Here is a 15,373-nt window from a genome sequence, read left to right on the forward strand (position 1 = left end):
TAGTCTCAAGAGGATACTTTTGCTTAAAGGTAAGCCACTTTACTAAATTCCTAATTCTTCAAGCTCAGGGACAGGGCCTCACTTATAGCATCTGGTTAAACTATAAGAAATTGCTCATATTTGGCCAATTATGACATATAGGAATAGCAACCCCATATGGTTCAGCCAGTAACTAAGCAATAAATATTTATTTTCTAAAATGTAGGGATAAAACAGTAACTTTACATTTAGTTTTAATTCTAGGCATGCGCTAGAGAGTCTGCCTAAAAGTGGTGCTCCAATATATGATAAGCATAATATAAAAGATACACTAAGATTATCAAGCAAATGTCTTGCTTTGTGCTGCTTGCTCTTGTATCACTGAAACTGAACACAATTCATTCTTTGCTTGCATTATTTACTTTATATGGGATACATCCCCTGGCCACCCAACAACCTCTATAATGTCCATTCCACCTGACTCCTTAAGATTCAGGTCAAATGCTACCCCCTCTATGAGGCTTCCCCAAGCATGTCCTTTCTGTGCTCAGACTCTGCGCCTCTATCTATATACATACCTCAAGAATGTATATAGACTATAACAGCTTCATCAAAGAACGTATTTACAAAATAATCAAATTATTTTTATTTAAAATATATTTAAAGAAACCTTATTTTTCTCTATTTTAAAGAGAGAAGAGTTTACGTTATCCAACTTTGAGACAGCTTATGTACTGTGTTAACATAACTGATAATATAATTTCTAAGTAAAAACAAATTCAATCACTAAAAACAGAATGTATATAGATATGTATGTGTGTCTATACACACACATACATAGAGAGAATTTATGTATCTGTAGTCTCTACACATCTATCTATAGATATACATCTACATACATCTTTACATACATGTACATAAACACATATATGTATAAATATAGATACATCTATATCTATAGCTAGATGTATATGGATGTATAGAGAATGTATATAGATTATATATAGTATAGGAGTCTGTTCTTATGAATGTGTCCCTCTATTACCTAATTTGAAAGCAACCAAATTTACAGGTACGCTGAAAGGACCTTTGATTTCTCAGCTATTTCATTTGAAAAAAAAATCTCTGATTTTTATTCTGGAGTTCCCTTATATGTAAATCAGACTTTAAAAATTCGCACAGCAAGTCTTTCCCTACACTTTACCAGAAAGAGCATTATCAATTCCTGGATCATACAAACCAGAATGACAGACTTTAGGTTATGTAAAATATAAAAAATATGGCAATTATCTATGTTTACTTCATTAATATGTATTAAACAATAAAAACTTACCAGTCTCAGAAGTCCTTACAGAGAGTAAAGAAGATAACTGATTGCCATGACCAAATCTGGTATATGACCTTACAGAAATGTTATACAGGGTGTAAGGTTTTAAGTCTCTTAAAATTATGTTTGTTGTTGAGGTGTTCTTCATGAATAAGGTATCTATGTTTTTATAGAGCACTTCATAAGCAACAGTAATCCCATTGGGTTTCTCAGGTGGCAACCACTTCAAACTTATTTCAGTAGCAGTAACATCAATAACTTCAACATCTTGAGGTGACGATTCTGGTTCTGGGGCAAAAAAAACAAATTTTAAATACATGTATTTGTTCACGCTTATTGCTTCAGACACTAAAGGCAGCATGAGGTAGATGGCGGTAAGCATACAACACCACTTGCTTCTTTTTATTAAAACTGCACCTGATGGCTTCCTAGGTGGTGCAGTGGTTAAGAATCCGCCTGCCAATGCAGGGGACAATCCCTGCTCCAGGAAGATCCCACATGCTGCGGAGCAACTAAGACCATGCGCCACAACTATTGAGCCTGTGCTTTACAGCCCATGAGCCACAACTATTGAGCCCACGTGGTGCAACTACTGAAGCCCACATGCCTAGAGCCCATGCTCCGCAACAAGAGAAGCCACGGCAATGAGGAGCTTGTGCACCACAACGAAGAGTAGCCCCCACTCACCACAGCTAAAGATAGCCCGCACACAGCAAAAAAGACCCAACACAGCCAATTAAATAAATAAATAAATAAATAAATAAATTATTTGGAAAAAAAACTGCTCCGATATTCTTACCGTCTTCTGGAGTTCTCACAAAGATGTCATTTGCTTCAGACAAAGAACTTTCTCCAACGTTGGTTGAGGCAGCCACTCTCATTTTATATTTTGTGTATTTCTTTAACCCTATAAGGACAACAGGCAATTTGTTTAAAGTCCTTAAAATAATATTCTTGGATTAGCGCCACTTAATACAGGACTAGTGGAAATAACTTATTTGGGAGATTGGTTCTCTAAATCAGCCTCCTTATAACCCCAATCTCTCAAACTTCCTTGGGATGAAAGCCTTTCCATCTGGATGATGTTTTAGTTTTTTCCTAAAATATTAAGGCAATAATCTGAAGCTGAAGAAATAATTTTTGGCACACTGTAAGGAACACAGTTGATTTGGCACAAACATCACGTCAGCTCCATTACTTCAGCTGATTGTCACATACAATCAATCAAGCCTTCAATAATGAGTTATTTTGATGCACCAGGCATAAAATCCCCTTGGTTAAGCATATTCTTAGGATACCTGTGATCTGATGACTTTATCTGCAGATAAATATAGTTTAGAAAACACATCTAATCCAGTTATTTCTGCAAGTATTTTTCAAGATATCCATGGGAGCACAGCACAGCAAAATCTGGAACGATGCAACACGTGCCCTGCAGTGTTAAATGCCATAGAGAGATGTGCATTTTCCATCAGAATAAGAATGTCAAAACAAAACTTTGTTCTACCTGTTATGAGAAAGCTGTTATCTATAGTAGTCATCTGGAATGCTCTGTTTGTATCCAGTTCCATTGCATAAATTGTATAATGAGTTATTTTTCCATTAGGATATTCTGGAGGATCCCAATATAATAAAATAGATGAAGAACTAATATTTTTATAGTTTATAACTTGAATGGAGCTTGGCACTTGAGAAGAAGAATGAACAATTAATATGAGTGAAAAGTATTACAATGTACAAGAGGAATAGTTGCAGGTAATTATTTCAAAGGAAATACATTCTTACCTTGCTCCCGGGTCCTAACATTGAGAACCGTTGGTGGTCCTTCTCCCATGATGGTGAAAGCAGATACACTAATCATGTGTTCAGTGAAAGGTACAAGTCTCCTGATAACATAAGACAGCTGTTCAGCAGCAATGTCAGTGATATATTGATTCCTTGAAGTTCCTATTTGAAATCAGTTTTTAAAAAATTAAAAAGATGTTTGGCTTTGTGATCAAAATCATTTTTGCTCACACAGTGAAATTTTAAACTCAGTTTCACATTATTCATTAATCTCTCCATATAATCTGTTATATGAAAGGTAGATATATAATTAAAAATAAATATGCAGTCTATATCCCAACAATACACATAAATAGTTTGTGATAATATAGTTTTGCTAGTTGTTATACACTATCCCAGAACAAGAGATTAGTGTTTTGAGAAAATACAACTTTCTAAAAAAGACAGGCTAGATTTTTTTCCAAAAAGACCATTGGGCAATAATATCAAATTGAAATATTATAAAACAATGCTGCATTATAATATTAAAATCATAGAAATAAGATTTTATTTGGACTCAAAATTCACCACACATTTGCTAAACCCATTAGTGATTTAAAGCAAGCATGCTTATAAAACTGCCACATAAATATGTCTGGACAAGGATTTCAAAAAGTGTTACTGTTTTTACATATTCAGAACTTGTGCTTACAATAATTTAATTAGCATTTAGGCCAAACAAAATATTTAAGGAAACTTTCATATCAGAAATCATGGGCCTCAATTTTTAGTGTCTTCTAAAAATTGTCTTCTTTGCTCAGGAAAAACAGATCAGTAAATGAAATAAACATACATTGAATGCAATGTGATACTTTTGCCTAATTCCACCATCAATAAAATAACACTTTTAATTTGGAATGGAACAAATACCAAATCAGAGAAAAGGCAACAAGAAAAAAAATTTTTTTTCTCACTTAGCATTTTAGAAAAACCAGAGAGATAATTTAGATCTGTGTCTTCTAACCAAGTATTTTTAATTCCCTATATATGACACTCTCCTTTTAGAAACAATAAGATCCATTGACCCTGAAGAGCAAGTGTATACACTAATGACATCACCACATCGTTGGGGTCACCTACACCTGTTTATCACCCCATGCACTAGAGTTGTAACTTTCTGACCTATTTACCTTCAGTGACATTTGAAAACCTATTAGTCAAAAACTGCAGAGAGTGTGAGGCCTGTAAATGATTTGAAGATATGTTAATCCCTTCCCATCACACCTGCTTTGGCAACTGTAACAACTGATTGTCTATGCAGCTTGGCTAGAGACTCTAGGGTGCTACTTTCTCTGGGAGGAAGGTCAGATGGGTTAGGAGGGGCCAGCTCCTGCCTGTGTGGCATTTCCATTTGCTGCATGAGGTTATCCGAGAGTTAAAGAAGAAAAAACTCTGACTCCAGCCCATGGACCATTAATAATCGGTTTGAACTCCCAGCTAAGGTTCATATCTGTGCTAGCTAGTACTGGTGGTTTAAATACATTTCACAGAACAATAACAACAAAAAAATGCACCTACCAACTGTTGGAGGCTGGTCTTCAGCTCTGCTCCTCACAGGGAAGTTACTACGTGGATGACTGTTATATGCAACTGAAGCAAGCGAGTACAGCTCAGAAGACATCTCTGCCGAACCCTCCAATAACCCTGCCATTGACTCTACTACGTTCACAGTTTCTGGAGCCACAGGGTCGTTTGTATACTGCAATTGAAATATACTGCAATTGAAAGGCCACTTGTGACAGTTACGCTTAATAATGGCTTTGATCAAGCACTAGTTTCAGAAACTAGTCATTTTGGAATCATGCTTTTTTAAGATATTATTTCCATGACTATTGTCTTCTTTACATTCCAAAATTTCATTTTTAAGCTACTAATAATCCTGCATCACTGTAACCCATTGTGATCCATTCCATATCTTAAGAGACCAGTACTGTATTGTGGGAAGAAGGGGATAATTTGTTTCTGACTTAAGTTAGCGTCTTTATAGTAAAATTAGACATCCTCGTGCAAAGGTTTCATAACCAAAATATTTTAAGTGCTCATCCCTCAAAAATAAGTGTTCTAGGCATACTGCCTTATTAAGATGTGTTTTGCTTTGCCATCTACATGTCCTCATTTGTATACGAGGTGTGAGCAGCCTGCATGCCTGCTGGATACATGCCGATAATAATAGTTTAATCTATAATCGAGTGAAGTTACAGCCAAGAACAAAATTACATGGCAATAGGTTTCAAACAGAGTTCAAGGCAGACCTATCCAAGGCTCTGGATCTAAGGAATATTTTGGGTAACTGTGATTGTTCCTAGATGCCATAACATACCTCCTAAGTGTCGAGTTCACCAAAATGGCAAATAAGGAAGTGAAAACAAAACATCAGGAGCAGATCACGGATATACACAGTAGAGTTTTATGTTGGGACAAGAGGACTCTCTCCCTTCTTTCCCACACAGCATAACAGATTGAAAGAGAATGAGAAAATCTGAATATGGTCTAGGTTTTAAATGATACCAAAACAATATTAGTGACTGTGTGATAATGGAATTATTGAATAAATTTAAATGTCCATGTTTTTTAGAATCCATACTTATGCACATAAGAGTAAAAAGATATGGAGCCTGGAATTTATTTCAAAATAGCCCACATCAAGAGCAACAACAACGAGAGAGAGCAGAGGCAAGAATGGCAGCATGCTGATAAGTACTGAATCTAGGTGATGGGTTAATGGGGACACGTTACACTCTTTTTTTTCCATTTATACCAGTTCAAAATTTTCCAAAATAAATGGTTTTGGGGGAAAAAAAAAACTGTTACAAGAACTACTCTCTTTTTGTCATTTCCTTTTCAAGTTCAGCTTCAAAACTCACCTCCAAACCCTTTTTTAAAAAAAGAAATTATTCTTTTCTTTCTCAGTTCCCTGCTCATGTACCCTCAGAATTTGTAATTAATTCATGATATAGATTTCATTTATTTATAAAATTTTGGTACACCTGTGTTTTATTTACCTTACATGTTTTGGGGTTGAATTTACTCCTAGAGTCAAAAACAGGCTTTTAATTCCTTATTAACATAAAGCACTAAGTATTTTTAAAAAAATAGTAGGTGAGCAGGAAAAATATCAGGAAGGCAGGAAATCTGAAGGCAGTGTACTTATTTAACTAGCTACAAAGACAGTTCATTTAAATTTTAACTTTTATGAGAAATAAAAGAATGGTGAAAAGATGCAAGGATATCTCTAGTTCTCCAGATGATGTTTATAAAATAAAATTATCTAAACCTTGTTACATCTTTAGCCAGAAAAGTATTGTGATAAAAAGCAGGGAGATACCAGTAAGATTTACTCTAAAATTATTGTGATAAAGCACTCTGGATAAGAACCTTATATGGGACAAACTAAAGAGCTTCCATTTTCCAAGGCACACTTCAGCTCTGCCTCCACTGGGAAATCAGAGAAGGCATGAATCACAAACACATAATTCAGAGATGCTCTGGTATTCCAGTCAATAGTTTATGCCTGAACCACACAGCTGTTTCCACTATCAATCAGCCACCCTTTGAGAATCCAGTGTACAAAGCATTATAGAGGGTACAACAGGGTAATACAAAGAATTTCCCCTGAACTATGATTTTGCATTAAATCTCTCAACACTTTATACCAATGTCAGATAAACTTTTGAGAGTTAAACCACAGTAGCCCATCAATTAACTAAGTTAAGCATCTTTGTTGACAAACTACTGTTTCAGCCTAAGAGCTGATCTGAGTAATTTTGACCATCTGAATTTTCCAAATTCATTGGAAAGACTCTCCCTAACTACAAACGATTTGAATACTGGTTTCGTAAAAACCCAGAATATTACTAATTATCACCAAGTGTGCCATGTTGTGAATATTTTCCACACTTTGCCTCTTTAAAAAAGGAATTAGGATTTGTAGAGACATGGATGGACCTACAGACTGTCATACAGTGTGAAGTGAGTCAGAGAAAAACAAATATTGTATATTAACACATATGAGGAATATAGAAAAATGGCACAGATCAATGGTTTGCAAGGCAGAAATAGAGACACAAATGTAGAGAACAAACATATGGACACCAAGTGGGGAAAGTGGGGCAGGCGGGTGGGCGGGCGGAGGGGGAGGGCGGTTGGGGAGGAATGAATTGGGAGATTGGGATTGCCATATATACATTACTAATAAGAAAAAAAAAACAAATTGTACACTTTAAATATATGCAGTTTATTGTACGTCAATTGTATCTCAATAAAAGTTCTTAAAGAAAAAAAGGAATTAGGTATTAGGTTTTTCAAAGGATGAAAAAGAAATAATTTTAAGAACAAAAATGATGGGAAAGAATCAGAACTTAAGAGAGTAATGAGAAGGGACTGAGAAGTAGGAGTGGAAATGAGGGATAGAGAAGGGAATAAGGGCCCATTACAACTCGCAAAAGTTTGGACTCACTGAGTTAGCCCAGCATCCTCAACCTCAGCACTAATAACATTCTGTGTTAGATAATTTTTTGTCATAGGGAGCTGTCCAGGGCATTGTAGGAAGTTTAGCAGCATCCCTGGTCCCTACCCACTAGAAGCATCTTCCCAGTAGTGACAATGAAAACTGTCTTCAGAGTTTGCCAAATGTTTCATGGAGAGCAAAACTGCCCCTAGTTGAGAACTGAGCTAGGGAATGTCACAATTCATCAACATGAAAGGCTTCTCATATGCTACCTAGGAATCTTTGGAATCTATATGAAAGAATCAGAAGTCTTCAGAGTTAAGTTCCTAATCCACCTGAAAAAACCAACCTGATTCTACATGTAACAAGTCTTCATTATAGCTAATGTGATTTTATTCCAAAAAAAACAACAACACAAAAAACCTCTATTATGTCTATCAATTTCCATTCACTAGAAGTCTGTTCAATTGAATTAATGAAAATTTTGACTTATTCTTGAGATGCTTCTCTATTTTATTATAAACTGTAACGTGATTTGTGCTATTATCAACCAGTGGTAAAAAGCAGTTTATAATTAGCATAATTTTGGAAACCTTCTGGTGGATATTATTCTGTACATTTTTTGGGTGACAAATCCTTAAGTCTTGATCCTATTTATGTTCTTAATGCTCAATAAAGTAAACTTATCTCAAGCCTTCCTTAACTACTTTCAAGTCCTGTCCTCAGCCTCATTCTGAAGCAAGTGGCCAAGCATTTAGCTGGCTTTCTTCTCATGTTCCTCACTGACAAACACTGATACACTTGAGAAATAGGTTGGATGAAAAGATGTATCTATACAAATCTCAGAAATCTGTAACACTACATAGCAAGGCAGGGTCTTTGAGGAGAAAATGCCCCAGGTTTCGATTAGAGTAACAAGCACAGGATGAGATCTGAGTGTGAAATTCAACTAGAGAGCAGTCCACGGAGAGATGACTTTAGGATTTTTCTAATTTTTGTCTTAGCAGAATGAGTCTCCCAAAGAAATTAATTTTATTTTTTTCATCGATAGAAATAGAAAATTTACACCAAAGGAGAAAATCATTCTGCTCAATTTGGCTCTGGTCAAACTACATATGGAATATTGTGTTCAGCTGAGAAAGAGGCTCATTGACAAATTGGAAAATATACACAGGAGGGTAATCAATAGTGAAGGACCTGGAAACCATGACTGATGAGAAACTGAGGATGTTAAGAGAAACCATGACCCTTATCTTCAAATGATAAAAAGGTAAATCACTGTGCATTGTTATTACTACAGAGATTAACATTTAAAGCTACTATGTGTCAAGTGCAGTGCTAAATACTTTTACCCATGTGATATCACTTCATTATAATCCAAAAGGAAAGATATTATTATCTCCATTTTATAGTCATCTGTTCAAGTTCACAAAACTAGTCATAGCAGAGGTAGGATTGGAACACTTTTCCCTGATTGCAAATCCCAAACTCAAAGTCAATATAAGCTACTGTGTGGGTCTAGAGAGGAGAGATGGGACAAACTGGTAAACATTAGAGGACAAATATTTCAGTCCAAAACAGTTAAAGAATAGGGTAGTTTCTTATTTGTCTATGTATGTTCTGGACCCATCATTGTGCCTAGAATTTTAGTTACCTAATAAATGCATATCTGTTGGACCATAAAGAAGCATAGTTTAAAATTTATAGAATAGGAGCTGCTTTTGTGGTAGTGGATATCCTGCTGTCAGAGTTGATCAAATATTTTAGCAGAGGCTGGATTCCCAATCATTTATTAGGCATGTTACAGATGACATTCATATATAAGCTTGGAAGTTGAAATAAAAGTCCTCAAACCTTGAGACTGAATTTTCTAAGGTATTTTTTCAAATATGTATTTAAATATTGAGAGTAAAATCTTATACTTATTTCAGCATGCTTAAATAACCCCTGTTTTTTAAGAAACAAACAAGTCATGAGAGGTCACTGGAAAAAATTTCAATAAGGGTGATGAGATCAGATCAAGCCTAGCACAGGATCATTATATTTTAATACTTTTTTTTAAAGTATCACCATCATGATATACGCACATGGCTAAAAATACAAGAGGTGATGAAGGACTTACAATGGAAATATTTCCCTGTCTATACCTTCCCAATTGCAAGCCTTACTCTCCAGAAGCAACACTTTCTTTTGAGATTTTGAAATCAATGTTTTGTTTATTTTTAATTTGAAATATAATTGACCTACAACATTATATTACTTTCAATGTACAACATAACGATTCAATATCTGTATATTTGTTGGAAGCAACACTTTTAATCATTTCTTTTTTCAGTTCTTATGGTGTTACTTCTAAAATCACTAGCTAATATGCTTATAACGTTCTGTTAAGGCTCACTTACTTTGGACAGTATCAATTGACTTTCTGCTAAGATAGTAAAGAATTAGCTTACTTAAATAGATGCATATTCACGTTCCCAGTCCATTCTCATTTTTTATTTAGTTACTTTCCTAGTTTAAGTAATAGACAAACCTGGGAAGATTATTCTCACCGACACATGAAATACAAGACAGTGGAGAGACTGCAGTGCACAGCCTCTCTCATGATCCCTCCACTGTCCTTACCTCCTATTGTTCATGCTTCTGTATAATTCCTTCCTCTTGGGTGGGAACTGTGATTTGCATCTAACCAACGGAATAAGGCAAAAGTGATGGGATGTCACTCCCATGGTTAAGTTATATGGACTCTCCTCACTAGCTTGATGAAGTAAGCGGCCAGGTTGGGAAAGTTTTGTGGCAAGAAACGGGGAGACTCCTATTACCTAGAGCTAAGGGTAGTCTCTAGTCAAAGGGCCAGCAAGAATCCAGGGCCCTCAATTCTACAATCAAAAGGAAATTAAATCTGACAGAAATCTACGTGAGCCTAGAAGTAGATTCTTCCCTAGTCAAGCCTCCAGATGAGAACACAGGATAGTAAGCTCCTTAACTGCAGCTGTATGAGACCCTAAGCAGGGAACCCGCCTAAGCTGTCTGGATTCCTGACCCATAGAAGCTGTGAGATGATAAATGTGAGTTGCGTTAAGCTTGTGGTAAATTGTTATACAACAATGGAAAACTAATGCAGTAAGCTAACAAAAATAGTCCTGGCAAGATTATGCAATCCTGAGCTGGGGTGGGGACACAGGAATGGAATATAGAGGTACAAAGGTCACATTTGGGAGGCAGAAATAACTGGCCTTAACATTGAGTGGCTACTGCATGCTAAGTATAACCAAAGTCAGAGGTAATCCCAAGGTTTCAAGCCCTCATGTAGAGAGGATAATGGTGCCATCATCCAAAAAGAGAGGCATCAGGCATATAAAAATGCCATAAAAGTCTCCCAAGTGCTTAGACAATGACCTCCAGATCAGAGATCTGTGGTGTGCCCAGCTCAAAGGGTTAGGGAATTCTGAGCCTGTTATTTAGTATCTGGGTTTCAAGTCAGCCTCTCTCCAGGCCTTGTTCTTGACCGCTAAAACTATTAATTGCCTTTACAGACTTTCTTCTTGTGTTCCATGGGAAACTTTACAGGTCCCCATCACTGTCCCAGGATCTCTGTCTAGTATCTGTCCTTCATTCCAACTTCATCTCCTTGTTCCAGTCAAGAACCAAGTCCTGTTATCCTAAAAAGGATGCTTTTTTGTTTTGTTCTGTTTTATAGGGGTAAATGAGTTTAAATGTGGTAAGCCCTGGCAGAGCTTTCCCACAAATGATTGTACTTAGGGATGCAGAGTGTCAGGGAGAAAAATCATCACGGAAAACATGGCAGAATAGTCGTGTAAATAGGAAGCAGTGATTGAAAGTGTGAGGCTATCAAAAGAAAGCATAATGACATGGCTGAAAACAGAACTCCCTGGAATACCCTTATAACGAAGGAGTTAGAAAACTGTAAAAGAGCTAGCTTTTTTATCTTATTCATTTTTTCATTGCACAAGGCCAAAATTTTTGCAAAGTCACAGTATATGAAAGTGGAGCAAGTATTAGGGAGAAAATAGTTGTGTCAAAAGTTGGAGAGTGGGAGGCAAATGGATGGATTTTGGAGGAGACGAGGAAAATGAGGACAGTTAAAAATATATAACCACCTTATTTGACACTTACGAGGTCACTGGTGACTTCTAACAAGATTTCAAGGATTTAAAAAATTCTTGAGACAAGGTATGGAGGCTACACTCTGAGAAGTCTGAAGAGTGACTAGAAGGGTCCTTATCCTACATCAAGGTCAAGAAAAAAGATAATAAATGAGTGCACTAAGCCAGGCATTTTATCTGCTACCTTCTTTACGCCTCACTTTGTAAAGAGGGTATATAAGCTCTGCTTTAACAATGAGGGCAGCTAGTCTCCAAAGGTTGACTTGTCCAAGGTCACAAGGCTAGAAAAGGGCGGCGCCAGGGCTAGGCCCTGGTTCACTTGGATTTAGAGCCTCTGTCATGTGTCTTCCCATATCAACCTCTTGAAAGGTGAACCCAAACACCAGTCACACGGGGAGGCAGGTTTATCAATAACGGGCCTGATCTGATGAAGAAAGATACAATCACAGAAATAAAGAGAGGTAAATGTCTCCTTTGATTGAGACCTAAGGAAACTAATATTGGGTACCAACGAGGGTGAAAGGTCCAATGCCACGATTAATAATTACAACAGGTTACAATTATTTAGCACCAAAGTTACCATATGCCAGGTATAGTTCTAAGCTCTTTACACACATTAATCCATTAAATCCTCACTAACAACTCTGTGTTATAGGGACTCTTATAGTCCCTATTTTAGAGAAGAGGAAACTGAAGTTCAGCGAAATCAAGCCTACTAAACCATCAGTAAGGGCAAAACCAAGGTTTAAACCCAGCATTCTGACTCCTAGGTCCACGCACCTAACCTCTCTGCTTACAGCCCAGTAAGCGGCCAAATTAGGATATAAACCCAGATTTGTATAGTACCAAAGCTCACATTCTCTCTACTATGTCACAGGGATTACAAATAATATAAACAGAGGCAGAATCATAAAGAAGTCTTTCTAGAATCTCTTAGTTTCAAGAGAAAAAGAGGTGTGGCTTATCATGCAATAGATGTCATTAGCAGAAGTGGGAGACCTGACATCCAGTCCTGAAAAAATGAAGTATCTAATCTAAGGCCTCCTCAGCAGGAGCAGAGGGTTAAGCTTTTGCCCTTTGCTTGAGTGGTCAACTAGAGTATCAGAGAAAGCATAAGTCAACCTCTTCTGCACAGAGGAATGAAGTCAACGTTGGATTAACCCTAGGCCGGAGATGTCAAACAACTTGGAGTAGTAAGTCCTGGGTGGCCAGGATGCATTACGCACATAGTAAGGTCAACTTTCAGGCAGGTGTCAGAAATGGAGGAAGGCTGGGACTAGAAATAGAATGGACAATATATGTGGAGAAAAATAACAGTGCAGCTGGAAGCAGCAGTGATTCTGAACCAAAGGAGTGGAACCTAAGTGCTAAACAACCATCAGGTAGTGGTGCAGTGATTAGTACACTCACTGGTCCTAAGCATATTTAACTTTTGTGAGCCCCGGGAGCCACCAATATCTGGATGCAACTGGTCTGGAGTCTTAGAGGGAATTCACAGGTGAACAGCTGGCTGGATGAGGTGAACCTTCATTCACAGTGAAGGAAAATCACTGCTGCCTATACTTTTCCTAACAGAAACAAAGGGGAAAAAAAGCCTTCCAGCGCGAATAGAAGCAGGCACTGTCTTCTTATTTGATATCTATGAAATGATTTCATCACTCTTATTTAGCTATTTGATTTGTTTAATCAAATGTATATTGCTTGTTTGTTTTTAAATGAGACAGCTTTGAGAAATCTGGCTTCCTAAGATTAAGCAGGACCAACCATTTGTCAACAACAGCTACTAAAATCACTGTGCTTTCTTTGGCAACTATTCCAAATTGCAAGCACAGCCTTAGAAGGAGTATTTAAATCATAACAGGAGTTTCCAAACAATTCCTTAACTTAATTACCATAATAATATTCACTATGGAAGTACCTTTAGTCCTGCTTAATTGCTCAATTAACATTTTTCATATGCTGAAAAAGAATAATAGCACTTTAATAATATATGTCCTAAAATGAAATATGATGAGCTAGATTATCAACATAGCCTAAATTTACTTCACTTTGTGCTTTGAAGCTTGTCAAATATTTTATGTTTGTGTGTTGGCAAAGATTTTTCCAAGTTATCAGGGCCGAAGCCAAGTAGAAAGGACTCCTCAAGATCAGAAATTAAAGTACAATACCTCATCTTTTCCTGTGAGCAAAGTATTTTCCAAAATTACTCCTGTCTCAGAATCTGATACTTTCACTCGATATTGGTTAATGATTCCATTTGGTTGTTGTGGTTTCTTCCAAGTAATTCTTATTTCTGTGGCTTCTACTTCTGCAACTTGCAAATCAAATACTGCACCTGGAACTAAAAAGAAGAATAAGCAGAGGTAAATTTAAAAATACGTTCTCAAGTTTTTAAAAATTCCCTGAATTCTTAGTTCATGATTGAAGATATATAAGCAATTCTATTAGAAAACAGACTAAAACAATTTACTAATTTATTAACAATTAGATTTGTATCAGATTCTTTAAAGTTAAATTTCTACACATCGTTCTCAAAATGTACACAAGAAACAGAATAACATGGAATAATTTTCCCAAATCAAAATGTCACAACATTTGTTCAAAACAAATTAGTAAAAATTAAAAGAGAAAGTTGTTTATGACTGATGAATGCCCATTACAAATCTTGAAGGCTTTACAAAAATTACAACATACCAAAAGATAATATCCAGGACTTGCTAGGTGGCGCAGTGGTTGGGAATCCGCCTGCCAATGCAGGGGACAAGGGTTCGATCCCTGCTCCAGGAAGATTCCACATGCTGTGGAGCAACTAAGCCCGTGTGCCACAACTATTGAGCCTGTGCTCTAGAGCCGGTGAGCCACAACTGTTGAGCCCATGTGCCACAACTATTGAAGCCCATGCGCCTGGAGCCTGTGCTCCGCAACAAGAGAAGCCACCCACTACAATGAGGAGCCCGCGCACCACAATGAAGAGTAGCCCCTGCTTGCATCAACTAGAGAAAGCCCATGTGCAGCAATGAAGACCCAATGCAGCCAATAAATTAAGTAAATAAATTAATTAAAAAAATAAAATAATACCCAGAATATTTTGAGTGCAATTACATGTAGTTGGTAAACTCAATTAGGCAATTTTTAATTTATTATATTAAATTGTTTGAAGAGTTGATTAATTTTTGTCTGCTGATTTTACAAATTAATTATGTGACTCTCAAATTTCAGATGCCTCACTCTTCACAGTAGTAAAGAAAAAGAGAAAAACAATTAGTTAAAGATAAAGCACCAAGTACTTAAATTCTAGTTAGAAAGTCACCAAGTGGTGATCATTTTGTAATGTATAAAAGTATCAAATCACTAAATAAATAAATAAATGTATGTATGTATGTATGTCACCAAGAGCAACATTTAGGAAACCTCCCAGAGTCACTGGAGTAATGAACCAGAATAAACCTGCTCTGGGCACTTGTCCACTTTTGTTTATAGCTCACTGATTATAAATAGCCAATTCAGCCCTCTACCTTTAGTTTCCTTATCTGTAAAATGGGTGTGATTAAAACTTTCCTATCACTATACAAGGTTACTGTAAGGAACTAATTCAAAAGATTATATAATATGTTGGTTCAAGAAAGAGAAAATGTGATGTAAAAATATTGTCCTTTATGATTAGGATGT

The 15,373-nt window shown here is 36.5% G+C and overlaps 1 protein-coding gene across 1 annotated transcript in view; it reads right to left on the bottom strand.

The window, feature by feature from the left end:
* PTPRQ (protein tyrosine phosphatase receptor type Q) overlaps positions 1-15,373 on the bottom strand; it is a 197,521-nt gene that overhangs the window by 162,631 nt on the left and 19,517 nt on the right. The window contains exons 9-14 of the mRNA XM_057740406.1: positions 13,873-14,045; positions 4,649-4,829; positions 3,092-3,253; positions 2,814-2,993; positions 2,106-2,213; positions 1,313-1,594 (exon numbers count right to left, since the gene is read on the bottom strand). Coding sequence (XP_057596389.1) covers positions 1,313-1,594; positions 2,106-2,213; positions 2,814-2,993; positions 3,092-3,253; positions 4,649-4,829; positions 13,873-14,045 — 1,086 coding nt within the window. The remainder of the gene's footprint in view (positions 1-1,312; positions 1,595-2,105; positions 2,214-2,813; positions 2,994-3,091; positions 3,254-4,648; positions 4,830-13,872; positions 14,046-15,373) is intronic.

The sequence above is a fragment of the Hippopotamus amphibius genome, chromosome 7 (genome assembly GCF_030028045.1).
Source record: "Hippopotamus amphibius kiboko isolate mHipAmp2 chromosome 7, mHipAmp2.hap2, whole genome shotgun sequence".
In the NCBI taxonomy this organism is placed as follows: Eukaryota; Metazoa; Chordata; class Mammalia; order Artiodactyla; family Hippopotamidae; genus Hippopotamus; species Hippopotamus amphibius.